Below are 18765 nucleotides of genomic sequence, written 5' to 3'. Positions count from 1 at the left end.
TACATATATGGGGGTATGGATACGTTTTTACAGGTAATTAGGTAACACGCCAATTAGTGACACAAACCCATCTTGAAGAAGTAGATTCTAATTGAGGAATGTATTGGAAAGAGCTGTGACTATCAAAGCTTCTATGTGACATAGGTTCAAGATTATGGTCTAACACTCAGAGAAGAGGGCATCAAAGAAAAATAAAATAGAGAAAAAGACGCGCTCCTCCCAAAATTATCAACAGAAAATAATCCAAAATCTCCACGTCTTGGGTCTAGTACCCAAAGAGGATGAATTATATCAAATGATTACAGCATACAAAGGTTAGGACCAAAATATTGCAAATTATACCCATAAACCTATTTGTGAAAACTTAAATTAAATAAAGAAATATATGAAATGAAATTTTGAAAAAACAAGAAAAAATTATGAAAAAAAGACAATATGCTGGATGATTCATATACAATAGTCAAAGGAAGTCCAACTGTGAGAAATCCAGATATATAAAAAAGCACCACGTGACATGTAGATGATTGAAGAAGATAAAGTCCTTCACTTCATATTCCTGTTATTGTGAAGTGTGCAAAATTTTACCACCACCAAAAGATAAGATGGCTCCTTACCAGATGTTTTAAACCAAATTGCGTGTAAAAGCAAAGGAGACCGTACACGCTCCTCAATCTTCCAATGGCTATAGATCTTTTCAAACTATGACTCAGTGACCCAGATCCCAGTTTGTGTTGACCGATGTTCTACCATAAAAGAGAGAAACGCTCCAAATAGTGTAAAATCACTCATTTAATAAAAAAGGAAATTAAAAATTGCACTTACAAACATGCAACAAGATATGGCTATTCAGGTGGATAGCGCCGGCCGTACGCACACCTCCATAAACCTATCTTCCACCAACCGGTATGAATGAGAATTTCCAAGGTGATAACAGCGTAACACACCGCCCTAGGCGTTTCGTGATAAATCACGTCGTCTCGGAGCACGGGTGGTACGCTGAATCACCTCTTATTTATATATAATCTGTTGGCTCCCCCCTCCGTGAGAAAACCGCGCCTCGTTCTACAGCGCGGCGGAAGCAAAACCAAACACGGCCTCCGCCGCACAGCCAATCACAGCGACATCCCACCGCGTAGGGCGGTGTGTTACGCTGTTATCACCTTGGAAATTCTCATTCATACCGGTTGGGGGAAGATAGGAACATCGGTCAACACAAACTGGGATCTGGGTCACTGAGTCATAGTTTGAAAAGATCTATAGCCATTGGAAGATTGAGGAGTGTGTACGGTCTCCTTTGCTTTTACACGCAATTTGGTTTAAAACATCTGGTAAGGAGCCATCTTATCTTTTGGTGGTGGTAAAATTTTGCACACTTCACAATAACAACAGGAATATGAAGTGAAGGACTTTATCTTCTTCAATCATCTACATGTCACATGGTGTTTTTTTATATATCTGGATTTCTCACAGTTGGACTTCCTTTGAGGACTATTGTATATGAATCATCCAGCATATTGTCTTTTTTTCATAATTTTTTTCTTGTTTTTTCAAAATTTCATCCCATATATTTCTTTATTTAATTTAAGTTTTCACAAATAGGTTTATGGGTATAATTTGCAATGTTTTGGTCCTAACCTTTGTATGCTGTAATCATTTGATATAATTCATCCTCTTTGGGTACTAGACCCAAGACGTGGAGGTTTTGGATTATTTTCTGTTATTAATTTTGGGAGGAGCGCGTTCTTTTTCTCTATTTTATTCTTATTTTTGTATAGTTGGTAGATATTAGAACTGTGCCCTCATGTGAATTAAATATCTATATTTGTGCATAGAAATTATTGCAATTACTGTAGTGCAATTTTTCTCTCCCTTTTTTTCTATCAAAGCAAAATAGTGTAAAGCCATATATGCTTTCTACATAACCATACTTACACGTGCAGTGCACCACACTTGTGCACATATAAAAATCATGTAACACCCTGTGATCACTACCACAGACCCAGCCATATGGTGGTGTATTGTGAATCCATCCTGTCCCAACTGTGACGTCACTTGTGTAATGTCCTCTTCTCTGAATGTTATTGAGAACATCTTAAAGGATTAACGCTATTCAGACTAAATTATATTCTTACCCCAGAGGACTGTGGGTTACCTAACTAATTTATTTTAGCTTAGATCTATTGCAGAAGGTGAGTGCCAGTCCTATGGAGTGGGGGAGATCCCAAAAATTCTGCACTGGAACAACTACTATACAGATATTACTGAAGTCTGTTCACACAGCGTGCTAGTTCGCCAGTGGATTCACTTGTGATGAGTATCACCAGAATGCCTTCCTTCCCAATCATGCGGAGTAGGTGAGAGAATCTGAAGGCGCAGTCACAAATTGTACGGTTTTACCAGGGCGTTTAATGTGAAGGCCTGAGAGTCCCCCAACGTGGTGATAAACCTGTCTAGTTTGCTTTGGCATTCTCCACCTGTGGCAAAGGGCTTGAAAGACCCCTGGATGGAGAGCTCATTCCCTGGATATTGACGCTGACGGCTGAGAACATCATCTGACAATTTTTCACACCTAGGATGTGAACAGATGACAGGGCCAGAAAGTGAAGCTCTGCCCAAGAAAGGGTCAAGTCTGCTTCTGGCACCTCTTTGGTGATTGATGTAGGCCATGGCAATGGTATTGTCCAAATGTACTCTTTTGGGGTGTCTTTCCATTAGCAGTGCAGCGTCAAAGGGATAGCTGAATTATCCTGAGTTCAAGAATGTTGTTAAGAAGGTAAGTGTCCTCCAGTGACCAAGTCCCGTGAATTCAAGACTGCTCTCCAGCCTGACAGGCTGGAATCTGTTAAAACCACCCACAACTGCAGATGAAAGGTTTTCACTTATTCTAGCCCCAGACTGGAAATCCACCACATCAGGGAGGGTCTGGCCATGGGGTTAAGATGCATTGTTCCATGCAGCCTTAATGTTGAGTTGCAACAGTGTGTAGTGAAACTGTGCACATGCACTGCCTCAAAAGGAGGCTACCATTAGGCCCAATGAGCCAAGGGCTTCCTCTGGGCCTGAAGGGCCATGGCCTGAGAACGACGATATGGGTGTTTGTCTCGAGGGAGAAAAATTCTGGGAAAATTCATGTCCAGCGCAAGACCCAGGTATTTCAGTATTTGAGATGGGTCTAATCTAAACTCTGCAGAATCCATAGCATCTGTTAAAGCGGTTGTATAGTCTATTTTTAAACTTGTACCTACAGGTAAGACTATAATAAGGCTTACCTGTAGTACACTCGGCTAGGTGTATCTCGGCTCCGCCTAGTCCCTGCGATCTCGGCAGCGTTCGCTCCGCTCCGGCAAGTCTCGGCGGCACCAATTTTAAATTCATCCAAGGCTGCGATGGACACTGGGGGCAAGACTGCACTGGCAAGGCTGCACTGACAATGCTGCAATGGGCACTGGGGGCAAGGCTGCACTGACAAGACTGCAATGGACACTGAAAAGGCTGCACTGATGGGCATATAAATGTAAGATTTTTTTTTTCCTTAAAATTCCCTCCTAAACTTGGGGTGTGTGTTATGTGCTGGCACGTGTTAAACGCCAATAAACATGGTATGTCTTTGAATCATTTACATAAAATAAAAAAACAAGACACAAAAATTAAAAGAATAATTTTTCTGTAATTTTAAATTACAAAAAACATTTCACATTGTGGTGTGGAATTCAATAATATAATTAAAGAACTAAGCATTCAACATACATAACGTGCTGCTTAAAAACCTATTAAAAAGTTTTTTGTTTTTTCATTTGTCATTGTAAAGAGGTTTGGAGGTTTTCCTCATGGAGAGGCGGTAGAGGAAATTTCCCCTGTGAAGGCAGTAAAACGATATTCCAGAGGTGTATCTTGTTCTCTTTTTCTCTGTAATATTTCTGCTTGAAGCAAGGTGGCCTGGAAATAAACAAAATAAACCGTAACATTTTTTTTTAGCTTTTTTCCCCAATTTAGAGCAAGTAAAATAAAAATGTTTTTTATATGTTAAAATGTAAAAACAGTATCCAAGGAAATTAGAATACAGACAGCACCAATTAATCCCACAGGCCTGAATAATAATGGAGATTATTTTGGTTTTAAAGAAAATGTACAGGTTTTTTTTTTTCATTATTATTTATATTTTATTATGCTGCAAACTCCAAAAGTAAAAGTTTTGCACTTTAAAAAAAAATGTATTCAAGTAAATATTCACACTGTATACAACAGGAGAGAGGCACCAGACATTTTGTCATTTAGACCTAAACAGCAGGACATCCGATTTTATATACACAGAAGTGGGTGAATCCCTACTTTGTCTAGATTTGTTATCTGAAAAGTGTATATACATTGGATATAAAAAGTCTACACACCCCTGTTAAAATGTCAGGTTCATGTGATGTAAAAAAAATGAGACAAAGATAAATCATTTCAGAACTTTCTCCATCTCTAATGTGACCTACAAACTGTACAATTCAACTGAAAATCAAACTGAAATCTTTTAGGGGAGGAAGAAGTAAAAATAAAAAAATAAAATAATGTGGTTGCATAAGTGTGCACACCCTCTTATAACTGGGGATGTAGCTGTATTCATAATTAATCACATTCAAACTCATGTTAAATAGGAGTCAGTTCACACCTGCCATCATTTAAAGTGCCTCTGATTAACCCCAAATAAAGTTCAACTGTTCTAGTAGGTCTTTCCTGACATTTTTTTAGTCGCATCCTATAGCTAAAGCCATGGTCCACATAGAGCTTCCAAAGCATTAGAGGAATCTCATTGTTAAAAGGTATCAGTCAGGAGAAGGATACAAAAGAATTTACAAGGCATTAGATATACCATGGAACACAGTGAAGTCACCATCAAGTGGAGAAAATATGGCACAACAGTTACAACTGGACGTCCCTCCAAAATTGATGAAAAGAAGATGAAAAAAAAAAACTGGTTAGGGAGGCTACCAATAATTACAGCAACATTAAAGGAGCTGCAGGAATATCTGGCAAGTACTGGCTGTGTGGTGACAACAATTTCCTGTATTCTTCATATGTCTGGGCTTTGGGGTAGAGTGGCAAGACGGAAGCCTTTTCTTACAAAGAAAAACATCCAAAAAAATTGCAAAAACACATCTGAAGTCTCCCAGAAGCATGTGAGAAAATGTGTTCTGGTCTGATGAAACCAAGGTTGAACTTTTTGGCCATAATACCAAAAGAGATGTTTGGCGCAAAAACAACACTGCACCATCACCAAAAGAATACCATACCCATCGCGGAGCGTGGTGGTGGCAGCATCATGCTTTGCAGCTGTTTTTGTCAGCTGGAACAGGGGCCTTAGTCAAGGTAGAGGGAATTATGAACAGTTCCAAATATCAATCAATATTGGCACAAAACCTTCGGGCTTCTGCTAGAAAGCTGAACATGAAGAGGAACGTCATCCTTCAGCATGTCAACGACCCAAAGCAAACATCCAAATTAACAAAGGAATGGCTTCACCAGAAAGCCCATTTTGTCCTGAAAAAACAAGGCAAAATCCACCTGGATACACTGTTCAGGCAATAGAATTGGTTTTACCCACCAACACGATTTGTTTTACCCTTCATGCAAACATGAGGGAGGGACTGCCCTTTAATCTCCTTTACCCAGTTATTGGTAGAAGTACATTCCAGTAAGTTGTGTCACCTTGCCCGTTCTAGTGAAATGAAAAGTAACTTACCATCTCCAATTCCTTCCTGGCCGCCTCCATCTCTTCCTGTACAGAATTCTTGGGGTTTCTCTTCCTCTCCTGCATGGCCTGGATATGCTCTCTGATGCGTTGTTCCAGTCGGAGGTCTCTGGACACTCTATGCATAAGAAATTATAAAGTTTTATAACACAAAGATTCTCTTGCCTCGGCTAAAAGACGTTGACCTGATTTTCAAGGAATGTATGCCAAGGTGGCAGTTTTGACAGAAAAACCTGAATTGGGATGCGGATTTGCATATTATACATACTTGGTACTTTTGGAACTATTGGGATAATTTTGAACGAAGAAGGAAAGGCATCATTCTAAACAAGGGGTCTCCAAAATTTCTAAGCAAAGAAGTGCCCCGTCATTGGTTTTATTGGGAGAATTAGTGCCCTATTGTTGGTATCAATGGAAGAATAGCGCCAGTAGGGAGAATGGTGCCCCATCATTAGTGTCAGTCGGTGAAATAGTGCCGCAAGGGCCAGATAAAGGCATGCAAAGGGCCACAACTGACCCCCTGGGCCACGATTTGGAGACCACTGTACTATTACTGGAAAAAACTCTTTATGCATGGGATTTCTTTTGCTAAGGATTATATTCTGTTAAGCTACCCATGTACATTACATTCTGTTTGTACAGACTCTGTACAGTCTTCGTTAGACTTACTAACACCAATATAGCATGAGGCCCTGTCCAAACCACGAGTTCAATCTGCATCCAATTGGGTAGGTCCTTGTGCTATACAGACATTGGTAGATCTAATGTAGACTGTACAATCATATTGTATGCTCAGATTTAGAGTCCGACATAAAACTAGCTGATCTGCTACTGGGACACTTATCAGCAAAAGTATGCAGGCATAGGACACACCCCTTGCCACGCCCCCTTAACAGAGAATTGTACAAAAAAACAAACAAGATTAGTTAAACCCACAAGTGCTTTTTTTACCACTACTATTCCTTTATACCGGCTTTCGGGATTTACAAATAGAGCCATTTAGAAATCAGATGAAATGTGAATTGCGTGGACATGCCTCACTGTACCCATAATACATTTTTATATATTTTTTTCCTACAAATAGGGATTTCTTTTGGTGGGCTTTTTATTTTTTGCTAAGCAAAAAAAATAAATAAAAAAAAAAGTTTTTTTTTTTATCGTATTTTTACAAAAAAACTGGCCAAAAAGCAGGGGTCGTCTTATACGCCGGGTCAGCCCCTCGGATGCCTGCTGAGTGTTCAGTAATACTGTATTTAGCTTTGGCTACATACAGTATATACCGCTAAGCCAATCCCGGTGAGCGATGCATTCAAATGAATAGAGAGCCTGCTCGGATTGGAGTAACAACCTCTGGCTTTGAGAGTCAGAGAGGCGCGGGCTGATGATGTTACAGCCTCTGCCAATCCAAGCAGGCTTTGTATTCATTAATTATTAGAATACATCGCTCACCGTGATTGGCTCCAGCAAAAACAGGAAGAAGGATATGGCGCCAGCTCCAGCAAGAAGGAAGAAATATGAAGCGTCGGAAGCCTCGGAAGGAGGGTCGTCTTATACGGTAACTACAGGGAAAAAACGCTTAAAAACCGGTAAGATTAGGGGGTTGTCTTATATGCCCGGTCGCCTTATACACCGGCATATACAGTAAGTATGTTTTCTTCTTCACTGATGAGGAGGCATTGATATGCGGCACTGATATGCGGCACTGATAGATAGCCCTGATAGGCACTGATGGATTTGGATACAAAAAGATTTCCCAAGCTTTACACATCCCAAGGAGCACTGTGCAAGCGATCATTTTGAAATGGAAGGAGTATCAGACCACTGCAAATCTACCAAGACCTGGCCGTCCCTCTAAACTTTCAGCTCAGACAAGGAGAAGACTGATCAGAGATGCAGCCAAGAGGCCCATGATCACTCTGGATGAACTGCAGAGAACTACAGCTGAGGTGGGAGAGTCTTTCCATAGGACAACAATCAGTTGTACACTGCACAAATCTGGCCTTTATGGAAGAGTGGCAAGAAGAAAGCCATTTCTCAAAGATATCCATAAAAAGTCTCGTCTAAAGAAGGTGCTCTGGTCAGATGAAACCAAAATCAAACTTTTTGCCCACAATGCAAAATGATATGTTTGGCGTAAAAGCAACACAGCTCATCACCCTCAACACACCATCCCCACTGTCAAACATGGTGGTGGCAGCATCATGGTTTGATGATTTTCTTCCTGCCTGCTTTTCTTCAGCAGGGACAGGGAAGTTAAAATTGAGGGGAAGATGGATGCAGCCAAATACAGGACCATTCTGGATGAAAACCTGTTGGAGTGTGCAAAAGACCTGAAACTGGGACGGAGATTTATCTTCCAACAAGACAATGATCCCAAACATACAGCAAAATCTACAAAGGAATGGTTCACAAATAAACGTATCCAGGTGTTAGAATGGCCAAGTCAAAGTCCAGACCTGAATCCAATCGAGAATCTGTGGAAAGAGCTGAAAACTGCTGTTCACAAACGCTCTCCATCCAACCTCACTGAGCTCGAGCTGTTTTGCAAGGAAGAATGGGCAAGAATTTCAGTCTCTGGATGTGCAAAACTGATAGAGACATACCCCAAGCGACTTGCAGCTGTAATCGCAGCAAAAGGTGGCTCTACAAAGTATTAACGCAAGGGGGCCGAATAATTTTGCATGCCCCACTTTTCATTTTTTTTATAAGTTAAAAAAGTTTCAAAAATCCAATAGATTTCGTTCCACTTCACAATTGTGTCCCACTTGTTGGTGATTCTTCACAAAAAATTTTAATTTTATATCTTTATAAAGATATTAAGCCTGAAATGTGGCAAAGGATTGAAAAGTTCAAGGGGGGCGAATACTTTCGCAAGGCACTGTACATCACTACAGGACACAGCACTCATAGTGGTCGAGTGATGGAACCACAGCCATAGGTTGAGGACACTGGCATTCCCACACTCCTGGGAATGTTGAATGCCAAAGAGTCCTACTGAGGGTGCAGCAGTGGAACAGAGGAGAGGTGGGACACAAAAAGCCAGAGAGGAGACTATACTACTGCTTTTATGCAGTGGACTTATTTATTACAGGTATTTATACAGCATTGACTATTTATACAACACTTTATACATACTGTACCTCACAACTTTTTCAGATGGGAATGAGGGACACCTATCAAAAGTATGCAGGCATAGGACACACCCCTTGCCACGCCCCCTTAAAGGAGAACTGTAATTTTTTTACCACTACTATTCCTTTATATTGGCTTTTGGAATTTACAAATGCAGCAATTTAGAAATCAGATTACCGTAAATGTTTAGCACTGGAAACCATCTTTTGATAGATAAAAAGACCAAAATGAGGGACAAATGGGGAAGAATGAGGGACGGATGGGCATTGCTCCAAATCAGGGACAGTCCCTCGAAATTAGGGACGTTTGGGAGCTATGCTTTATATACTGAAATTCACATCAGTCCGTGCCCTCAGAAATCTAAAGTCCCTGTCCTACATACAGTACATACTAGGGCCAATATGGAAAAGAGCCAACTAACCTACCAGCATGTCTTTGGAGTGTGGGAGGAAACCAACGCAGGCACACCGAGAACATGCAAACTCCATGAAAAAAGTGTCCTGACTGGGATTCAAACTGAGGACCTTAGTTTAACAAGACAAAATTGCTAACTATCAAGCCAAAACATTCAGCGGAATCTCTATTTAACCTGACAGGGTCATTTTAAAGACAACTTGTCCTGAGAGAATAATATAGAAGTTGCAATTGCTGATTTTTCTTTAAAAGGTGCAAGCTCCAGGGTGGATATCCTTGACCATGTTTTTCTAGCAAGTAACTGACCTGGGACAACCATCCTTGTTCTCACCCTGATGTTGTCTTCATAGTGGATTTCTATCCCAAAACAAGCATGCAACTTAAGAAGTGGCAAGATGTGATATGGTCATCCTTGTTTCTGGTCTGTGACCAGCTAATAGTGAAGGAATGATGACGGTCCCAGAGCTTGCATCCTGAAAAACAAGCACTGGCAACTTGTAGAATTCTGTCCTGCCCGGTTCCTTTTAAAGGGCTTCACAATATTACTCCCAGCATATGATCTCTTCTAACAGTACCTGTCTTGCATCCTTGAATGTTTGGTGTAGAGTGGAAGGGAAGGATGTTAAGGGGGTAGCTTGAAGGTGGGGTGCAGCATGGTACAGTGGCAATAATACACTCAGTCTCAGTGCAATGAAAGAACTTGTATTGAAATAATGCAGAAATGGGTCACAAATAACAGTGGGAAGGCAGTCTAACTGGAAACACTCACAGTTCCAACAGTGTGTAGAGAGCAGGATTCAGCCGAACTGAAGTCTGTAGAGGGGGTAGAATGAGGCCTGGCTGTCTTGTGCCCAAGCAGGCAGATGTCCCGAGAATTTGTGAGTCTTTTGCTTTCCCTCCTCCTCGGGAACTTTTCCCTGCATCTAGCTCTGTCCAAACATGGTGGGGTACCTGTCCCTACTCTACCACAAAAATGCACGGCAAATCTGGGAGGCTCTGCCTGACCCAAGATGGCTTCTAGAGTCACATGGAGGTGACAGCATCCAATGGGATAGCTTCACCAGTGAGCCAGGAAACCATAGAGGAACCATGTTCTCCTGACTTCCACTCCAACGGCAGTGCCTCTGCAGAAGAGCAACACCTGCAGTGAAGAAAGTTGACTGCACCTGTCTGCAAGTCGGTTAAGACAGACACATCGGTTTGCAAAGAGAGGTCACTTTAAAGTGGGTGGCAAGGGGGGTGGGAAGGTTAGGTTCATGGATGGTAGACAGTAGTCCGCAGGGTAGGGTCATGACTGTGATGGTGCAGGTGGGAAATGGGATTGCAGTCCAGAAAGGTATTAGTGGCGGAGTAGGCTGTTAGTAGAGGACATGTATGGTAGATCCATCTGAGGATGAGGCCAGCGGGGGGTGGGGGGGGACTTAGGGGGGTACATTTATGGAATAACTGGGGCAGTGCATGTGTTTTGGAGGAAATTTAAATTGTGGAGCAGCTCTTTAAAAGGTGCTATCATGGGGGAAGGAAGGGTTCACGCTAGAAGGTGCAGGAAGTTATCTTTTTTAGGAGAAAGGGGCGGCAGGAGGACATCTATGGAGGGAAAGATGGTTTGCCAAAAAGAGCTGTAAGTTTGTGGTTGTATGGGACTCACAATGTCCCTTGTATTATTCCATTAACAATCTTTTTCTTCTTTCCATTTTAGCATTGTACATAGCATTCCAAGGGATCCAAATAAGTTGGAGGCGTTTTACAGCTATCCTATGCCACTCTACAGTACGTACCAGCTCTTCATCAACTCTCTGGCCAACTACGCCATAGACCTGCCAGTCATGTATGGTGTGATATATTTCCCCTTCACCTTAACCTCCCTGGCGGTATGATTAGTTCTGATTTTAGGTGCTGAAAGCGGTACAATTATTTTGCATGGAAATTTGGCGTTTTATATTGTAGGCCTGCAATTCTTAGGAATAACTCTCTTAAATCTGTTCAAACCAGAGTCTAGCAGACATCCCGGGTATGATAACATTTATAATATAATAAATAATGATAAATAATAATGAAAATTATTCAATAATGTAATCAAATCCAAAAACACTGAAATTTGCTCATTTGCAGAATTGTCACTGTCATTAGATTTAGTGTTTGATGAAGAATTTCCCAACAAATCGCTATCACTCAATTCTGAAAGTGATTCTAATTTAATATCACTGTTTTCTAGTTGGTCTAAAATCACTTTTGACATAAAGGGACACTTTTTGGTTGCTATGGACAATCTCCAAATTCCAGGCAGAAAAAACAGTATTTATAATATAAAAGTGCATGCAGGGCACTGGACAGACCACTAGGGACAAAGGGGGGGGGTGGATTTTTTTTATACAGTACTGTAATCTGTAAGATTACAGTTCTGTATGTGTTTTGTGTGTTTTTACCTTTTTGAATTTGGCGCCGATCTCCGCTTCCGTGCGTCGTAACATCGCAGGGAACGGAGCTCGGCGGCACTCGGGCACTGTGTGAATCGAGCGGAGGACAGCTCGCACACACAGCGTGGAGGACATCGCTGGATCCAGGGGACAAGGTAAGTAACTTCTCCCTGTATCCAGCGATGCGATCCCGAGTCTGGCTCGGGGTTATCGCTCGTAGTACTGAAATCCCAGCCCGAGCCAGACTCAGGATCACCGCCAGGGAGGTTAATCTCCAACGTCACAATGCTAAACCTATTAATTGCCATGATGGGGTATATCCATTGGAGGTTGGCACAGGAGCGAGATGAACTGTGGAATGCCCAGGTCAGTTGAAAATAAGGCATTATGGTATTTTCACCAGAAAGCACCAAGAGCTGATTCATGCATTATACATATAACATAATATTTCAGGGAAGTGTGGAAATTTCTAAAAATAGAAAAACCAAAAAGAATTTGTAAACGTTAATCAGCTTCAACAGAGTGCAGAACTGATATTAGTCTACATAAAGAGAACCTGTTGCCTGCTCTGTACTCTCATGGGGGCTTTGTCAGCGCCCTAATAATAGCAATAAAGTTAAGTTAAAAAAGAAAAAAAAAAGGGTCAAAGAATTGAAGCTTTTATTACGTTTTGTAGCCTACTAAACTAACTAGTACCGTATATACTCGAGTATAAGCCGAGATTTTCAGCCTCTTTTTTGAGGCTGAAAGTACCCCCCTCGGCTTATACTCGAGTCATCGCCGTCTGACTGCTCGATCAGCGTATCGAGCAGACAGACGGCGGACATTCTACAATTCAAAAGCCGCGCCTCCGCCTGTGATAGGCGGAACACTCAATTTCCCAGCAGTCAGTGTTCCGCCTATCACGGACATCCGCTCATCCTCGTACTACGGACGAGGATGAGAGGATGTCCGTGATAGGCGGAACACAGGCTGCTGGGAAATTGAGTGTTCCGCCTATCACAGGCGGAGGCGGAGGCGCGGTTTTTGAATTGTAGAATGGCCGCCGAGAAGAGCGGCGATCCTGGAAGGACGGAGGCTCGGCTCAGCACGGGACGGAGGAGGCTCGGGACTATGGAGGTTCGGGACGACGGCGGCTCGGGACGACGGCTTGGGACGGAGGCTCGGGACGGAGGCTCGGGACACAGGTAGGCTGGACACACACACAAGGCTGCACGGACACACACACACAGGCATGGATGGATGGACACACACACACAGGGATGGATGGATGGATGGACACACACACAGGGATGGATGGATGGACACACACACAGGGATGGATGGATGGATGGACACACACACAGGGATGGATGGATGGACGGACACACACACAGGGATGGACGGACACACACACAGGGATGGACGGACACACACACAGGGATGGACGGACACACAGGGATGGACAGCCATGTCTCACCCTCGGCTTATACACGAGTCAATAAGTTTTCCAGTTTTTTGGGGGTAAATTGGGGGCCTCGGCTTATATTCGGGTCGGCCTATACTCGAGTATATACGGTATATTCATTTCTACCATACAGCTTGCTGCAACCACAGTGATGCTGGAGAGTAAACTTCCTCAGTACTTTATACCTTCCCTCTGTGTTTGTGGATCTGAATACAAGCTTCGGAACCACCGGTATTTTAGGTATTATACATTTATATTTCATTTTGCTTATCTCATTTTTATTTTTTAATGCCTGCAACTATCAGATGTTAAAGTGAACCTTCCACTAAAATCACCACATTAAAGCGCTTTGTTATTTTTACCTACAGGTAAGCCTATAATAAGACTTACCTGTAGGTAAAATGAATATCTCCTAAACTTGCACCGTTTGAGAGATATTCACCCTGCATGCAGCCGATGATGTCAGCGGCGCATGGGCTCTGAAGGTCCGACATACCAAGGGCTCATGCGCACATGCGCAGGAGTGACGTCATCGTGGAAGAATACAAAGCGGTGCACTGCTGTACAGTGACATGATCCTGTGGCTACATACAGTGCTAAAAGCTGCTGCATGTGTTATGCCATGTACACATGAGCGTTTTTCCCATCAGAATAAACTCTGAAGTTTTCTCCAATGGAATTCCTACGGAATTCCGCTGAAACTGTCTTGCATACACATGGTCACACCAAAGTCCAACTTTCAAGAACACGGTGACATACAACACGTATGACGGGACTAGAAAAAGGAAGTTCAGTAGCCAATAGCTTCCGTCTCCTACTTGCGTCGTTTTTGGTACATTGGAACAGCATACAGACGAGCGGTTTTCCCGATAGGAATTTGTTCCGTCTGAAAAATGTAGAACATGTTCTCTTCCTAGGTCCGTCAGAATTTTCGACGTAAAAAGTCAGATGGTACGTACACACGATCGGAATATACGATGAAAAACTCCCGTCTGACTTTTTCTGTTGGAAATTCCGCCTGTGTGTACACGGCATTAGTGAATAGCTGGGGCAGGCTTGGCCCAAGTGAAATATATAAAGTTCACTAAACCTGGAGTTAAAATCTGTTGCATGCCTTCTAGGAGCAAAGGAAAAGTTTGCTATAGCGGTGGGCTATAGTTGAGTCAGGGGCGGACTGACAACTCATGGGTCCCCCGGGCAATAGGAGATTATGGGGCCCCCAGGCAATCAGAGATTATGGGGCCATACAGTATACACACACACACACACACACACAGTATACAATCACAGAGTATACACAAACATGTATACACAGTATACACAGACATGTTTCTTTTGGCTGAGAAGGCACTGGAGAGGTGGGGCAGCTATAATCTCAGGATTTTTAAACCAAAATGATGTCGGTAAGGGACATTTCAGAGACAGATGTAAACAAAAAACAGATTTTTACATACTGTCCCTGATTTTATTGAGGCTGGCAGCCCTTATGGGGCCCCCTAGTGGCCCAGGGCCCTCGGCAGTGCCCGAGTGGCTGAATGGTCAGTCAGCCCCTGAGTTGAGTATAGCAGTGTTTAAAGGGTTATTTGAGAATTTTGTAGTGTAGTAACCTGTGCCTCTTCCAGTTCTACTCTGCAAATTAAACAATTATACAATCCTGCACTACTGTTTGGAGAAATATATTAGCTAAAGCCGATGCTAGGCACCAAACTGACTCTATTCCTTCATAAGGGTAGTCAGCAATCATAGGTAAACAAAATTGTTCCAGCGTCCCTTATTGTTGAGTGTTCTTAAACCATGCTTCTTAAATGAATTCCATGGACTATAATACACCTCCTTCAGCTGCTGCCAAATGGTGCTTATACCCAACAGAATGTGCACTCACCGAAACTTTGTGACCCTCTTATGTTAATAAGTGTGTCTATACCAGCTCTTTTTAATGCTTCTCCTTCCAGCCTCTTTTCTGGTCACTCCTCTCCCCCAGATCTTTAAATCAGCTTAAATCCTCCTTTCTTTAGTCCTCAGTGAATAAAGAAAGGAAGATTTACAGCTAAGGAGTGACCGGAAAATGTCTGGAAGGAGAAGAACTAAAGAGAGCTGGTGTAGACTCACTTATTAACCTAAGAGGGTCACAAAGTTTTGGTGAGTGCACACCCTATTGGGGGTGAGCATTGTTTGGGAGCGCGGAGTGCAGGAGGTGTAGTCCATTCAATTCATTTAACAAGCACGGTTTAGGAACACTATTATACAATGAGGAACACTGACAAAACTTTGTTTAAAGGAGCGTGATTGTGTATTTGGGAATGTCGTAGCACAATAAAATATAAAAACTGTTATTATATGAACTTTACTGATTTTTGAAGTATTCACTTCATTCACATTTGATGGCCATTATTGTTACAACTTACTCTAGTAGAGTGTGTAATGTATAACACTTTTAGGGAATAAGGATGGCACTTTTGGGTAGATTTACTAAAACCGGAGAGCACAAAATCTGGTGCACACTATGTATGTTTACTGTGCATGTGTGTGTATGTATGTATGTATATATATAATGCGTGTGTGTGTATATATGTATACTATGTATGCGTGTATACCAGGGGTGGTCCATCCATTAATGGCACCGTCCCCTCTATCACTACACCCCCTATATCTAGAATGTATAGAATAAATCTATGCATGGCCACTGCGGCCACCCTCTATTCGGGCATCCGGCCCCTTTTAGGACGCCAAGCGCCTGAATTACAGCGGCTGGGGAGGGGGGGTTTATTTCAAAGCACCTGATTAGAGCCATAAGCTCTAATAGGCTTCAAATTAGGGTGGGCTTGGAGCGCAGAGCACTCAGAGCCCATCCAGGTGTGTTAGAAAAGCAAATTAATATTTGCTTTTCTAACACTGAACCGCCTCTCAGGAAGTGCGGGTCTGATACCCATCACATGATTGGCTGAAAGGACAAGCGCCCCTATTGGATGCCTAGCAGGAGGAAAGAAGAGATGCAGGGCGTAAGCATGGAGGACATAGCTCACCGCTGCCCGTTCCCCATCTCACCACCATCACACGCTGCCTGACCCGCCACCAAGATGGGGTAAGTGCCGGTCAGACAACAGGTGGGGGTGCTGGTTAAATGCTGCCGGGGAGTCACATTGAGGCTGCAATTGATGGGGCACAGGGAGGCTGCAATTGATGGGGCACAGGGATTCTGCAATTGAGTTTTTTTTTTTTTTCCAGTATTTTTCTCATTTTGTTTGTACCCCCAAAAAAATTTGAGCACCAGCCGCCACTGGTGTATACTGTGTGTGTGTGTACTGTATGATCAATGTGTGCCCACTGCTGCTCAACAGAAGTCGCTCTAACAATCCCATGCCTGTGAAAAATGCACTTGTTGCCATTCGGGGCCATCTGAATGGTGAACTGCTGAGCTTGGACTCGGATCAGGCAGCAGAGCAGGTCTGGGTGTACACCTGTGCAGTGACATCATGGCACACATCAAGCATGGCTTTTGTTCACATGCCCCACTGCCCGATCTGAGACCAACCACAGCCGTTCACTATTCCTCTGGTTTTACGACTCACTTGCGCAGTTCAGAGGCTGCAACAAGTGGACATTTTTTAAAAGCCTTTTCCTGCCAGCTGCTTAACACACTAAGCACCAAGGTGCAAAGATGATGGCAGGTGACATTGGGGGCTCTGCCACAGGGTGGCACACAGTGGGGGCTCTACCAAAGGGTGGCACACAGGCATGGCAGCCATCTCTAAGGCTGGGGGCCCCATAATCTCCTATTGCCCGGGGGCCCCATGAGTTGTCAGTCCATCCCTGCTCTCCTCTCTCCCCTCTCCCCCTGCACGCAGTACATAGCGCACCCCACAACCCTGCACTCAGTACGTAGCACACCCCACAACCCTGCACTCAGTATGTAGTAAACAAAATGCAGACCCCTGCATTCTGTGTATTACACACTCTTGACCCCTGCACTCTGTGCATTACACACTCCTGACCCCTGCCACCTCCACCATATACCGTATATACTCGAGTATAAGCCGAGATTTTCAGCCTCTTTTTTGAGGCTGAAAGTGCCCCCCTCGGCTTATACTCGAGTCATCGCCGTCTGTCTGCCCGAACAGCGTGTCGAGCAGACAGACAGCGGCCATTCTAACTTTCAAAAGCCGCGCCTCCCTGTCTGTGATAGGCGGAACACAATTTCCCAGCAGTCTGTGTTCCGCCTATCACGGACATCCGCTCATCCTCATACTATGGACGAGGATCAGAGGATGTCCGTGATAGGCGGAACACAGACTGCTGGGAAATTGTGTTCCGCCTATCACAGACAGGGAGGCGCGGCATTTGAACAGGGGAATGGGCGCCGACGAAGAGCGGTGATCCTGGGACGGGACCGGACGGAGGCTCGGCTCGGCTCGGGACGGGACGGGACCGGACGGAGTCTCGGGACGGGACGGGACCGGACGGAGTCTCGGGACGGGACGGGACCGGACGGAGGCTCGGGACGGGACGGGACCGGACGGAGGCTCGGGACCGGACGGAGGCTCGGGACACAGGTAGGCTGGACACACAAGGCCACACACACACATTATGTGCCATCTGCATACTTTGATCACTACCACACCTGTTTGGCAAGTGCTGCTGACATTCCTACTTCCTCCAGTTCCACAGTCCACTGCCTTAATGTCCCAGGAACTCTCAACTTCATGCATCCTCCCCCTATGCAATGCTTTATTTGCATGTTCTCTCTTTTAGGGAATGTAGAAAATGTACACACACACACACACACACACACACACACACACACACACACACACACGGATGGACACACACACACACATGGATGGACACACACACACACAGGGATGGATGGATGGATGGACACACACACACACAGGGATGGATGGACACACACACACACAGGGATGGATGGATGGATGGACACACACACACAGGGATGGACAGGCATATCTCACCCTCGGCTTATACACGAGTCAATAGGTTTCCCAGTTTTTTGGGGGTAAATTGGGGGCCTCGGCTTATACTCGGGTCGGCCTATACTCGAGTATATACGGTACCTGGGCAGGGCAAAGGGGGTGGAGTCAGGGGCACAGCCAATGGAGGCAGCAAAATAAGGTTTTGCCTATGGTGTCAAAAATCCTTGCACCAGTTCTGATTAACCCCATAGAACCTCAGTGTTAGTAGATCTCAATAGTAGGAGTTTTATTTTACAATTCCTTTGAGAGGTAAAACATTTCATTGATATGTATTACCATTGTATCTAGCCACCATGATTATTAATTTTTCTTTTAGTGTGAAGAACTCCCAGGAAGAGGCTGAAGCTATCAAGCATAATTCTACCACAAACGGCAACAAGAATAGTGGCGAGGATCAAAATGCCCAACCAATGAAAAGATCCAGTCAGGGCTGGCAGATCCTCCGCAAAGCCCCCATCAATCATTTACAAGGCCCTTTTACCCTCCCCAGAGACTCAGGAGGCAGAAGTCTACTACATTTAGTATATCTAAGTTCAATGGAACCAGACGCACTTAACGATGCATGCCTTGTATACATTGCATATCGGACAGCACCTTTCAATGGAAAAAAAATGCACTTAAACGCACCCA

At 43.7% G+C, this 18765-nt stretch overlaps 1 protein-coding gene across 1 annotated transcript in view; it reads right to left on the bottom strand.

Annotated features, from left to right (window-relative positions):
* Window positions 1-3647: 3647 nt before the first annotated feature.
* Window positions 3648-18765, bottom strand: part of LRRC27 (leucine rich repeat containing 27) — a 92557-nt gene continuing 77439 nt past the window's right edge. Inside the window, exons 6-7 of the mRNA XM_077455558.1 lie at window positions 5726-5852; window positions 3648-3936 (exon numbers count right to left, since the gene is read on the bottom strand). Coding sequence (XP_077311684.1) covers window positions 3826-3936; window positions 5726-5852 — 238 coding nt within the window. The 3' untranslated portion in view covers window positions 3648-3825. The remainder of the gene's footprint in view (window positions 3937-5725; window positions 5853-18765) is intronic.

This window comes from Lithobates pipiens, unplaced genomic scaffold (genome assembly GCF_037356315.1).
Source record: "Lithobates pipiens isolate NorthernLeopardFrog02 unplaced genomic scaffold, aLitPip1_a1.2 Scaffold_25, whole genome shotgun sequence".
NCBI classification, from domain to species: domain Eukaryota; kingdom Metazoa; phylum Chordata; class Amphibia; order Anura; family Ranidae; genus Lithobates; species Lithobates pipiens.
Note: the sequence above shows the minus strand (reverse complement) of the source record. Positions and strands in the feature narration are given on the sequence as shown.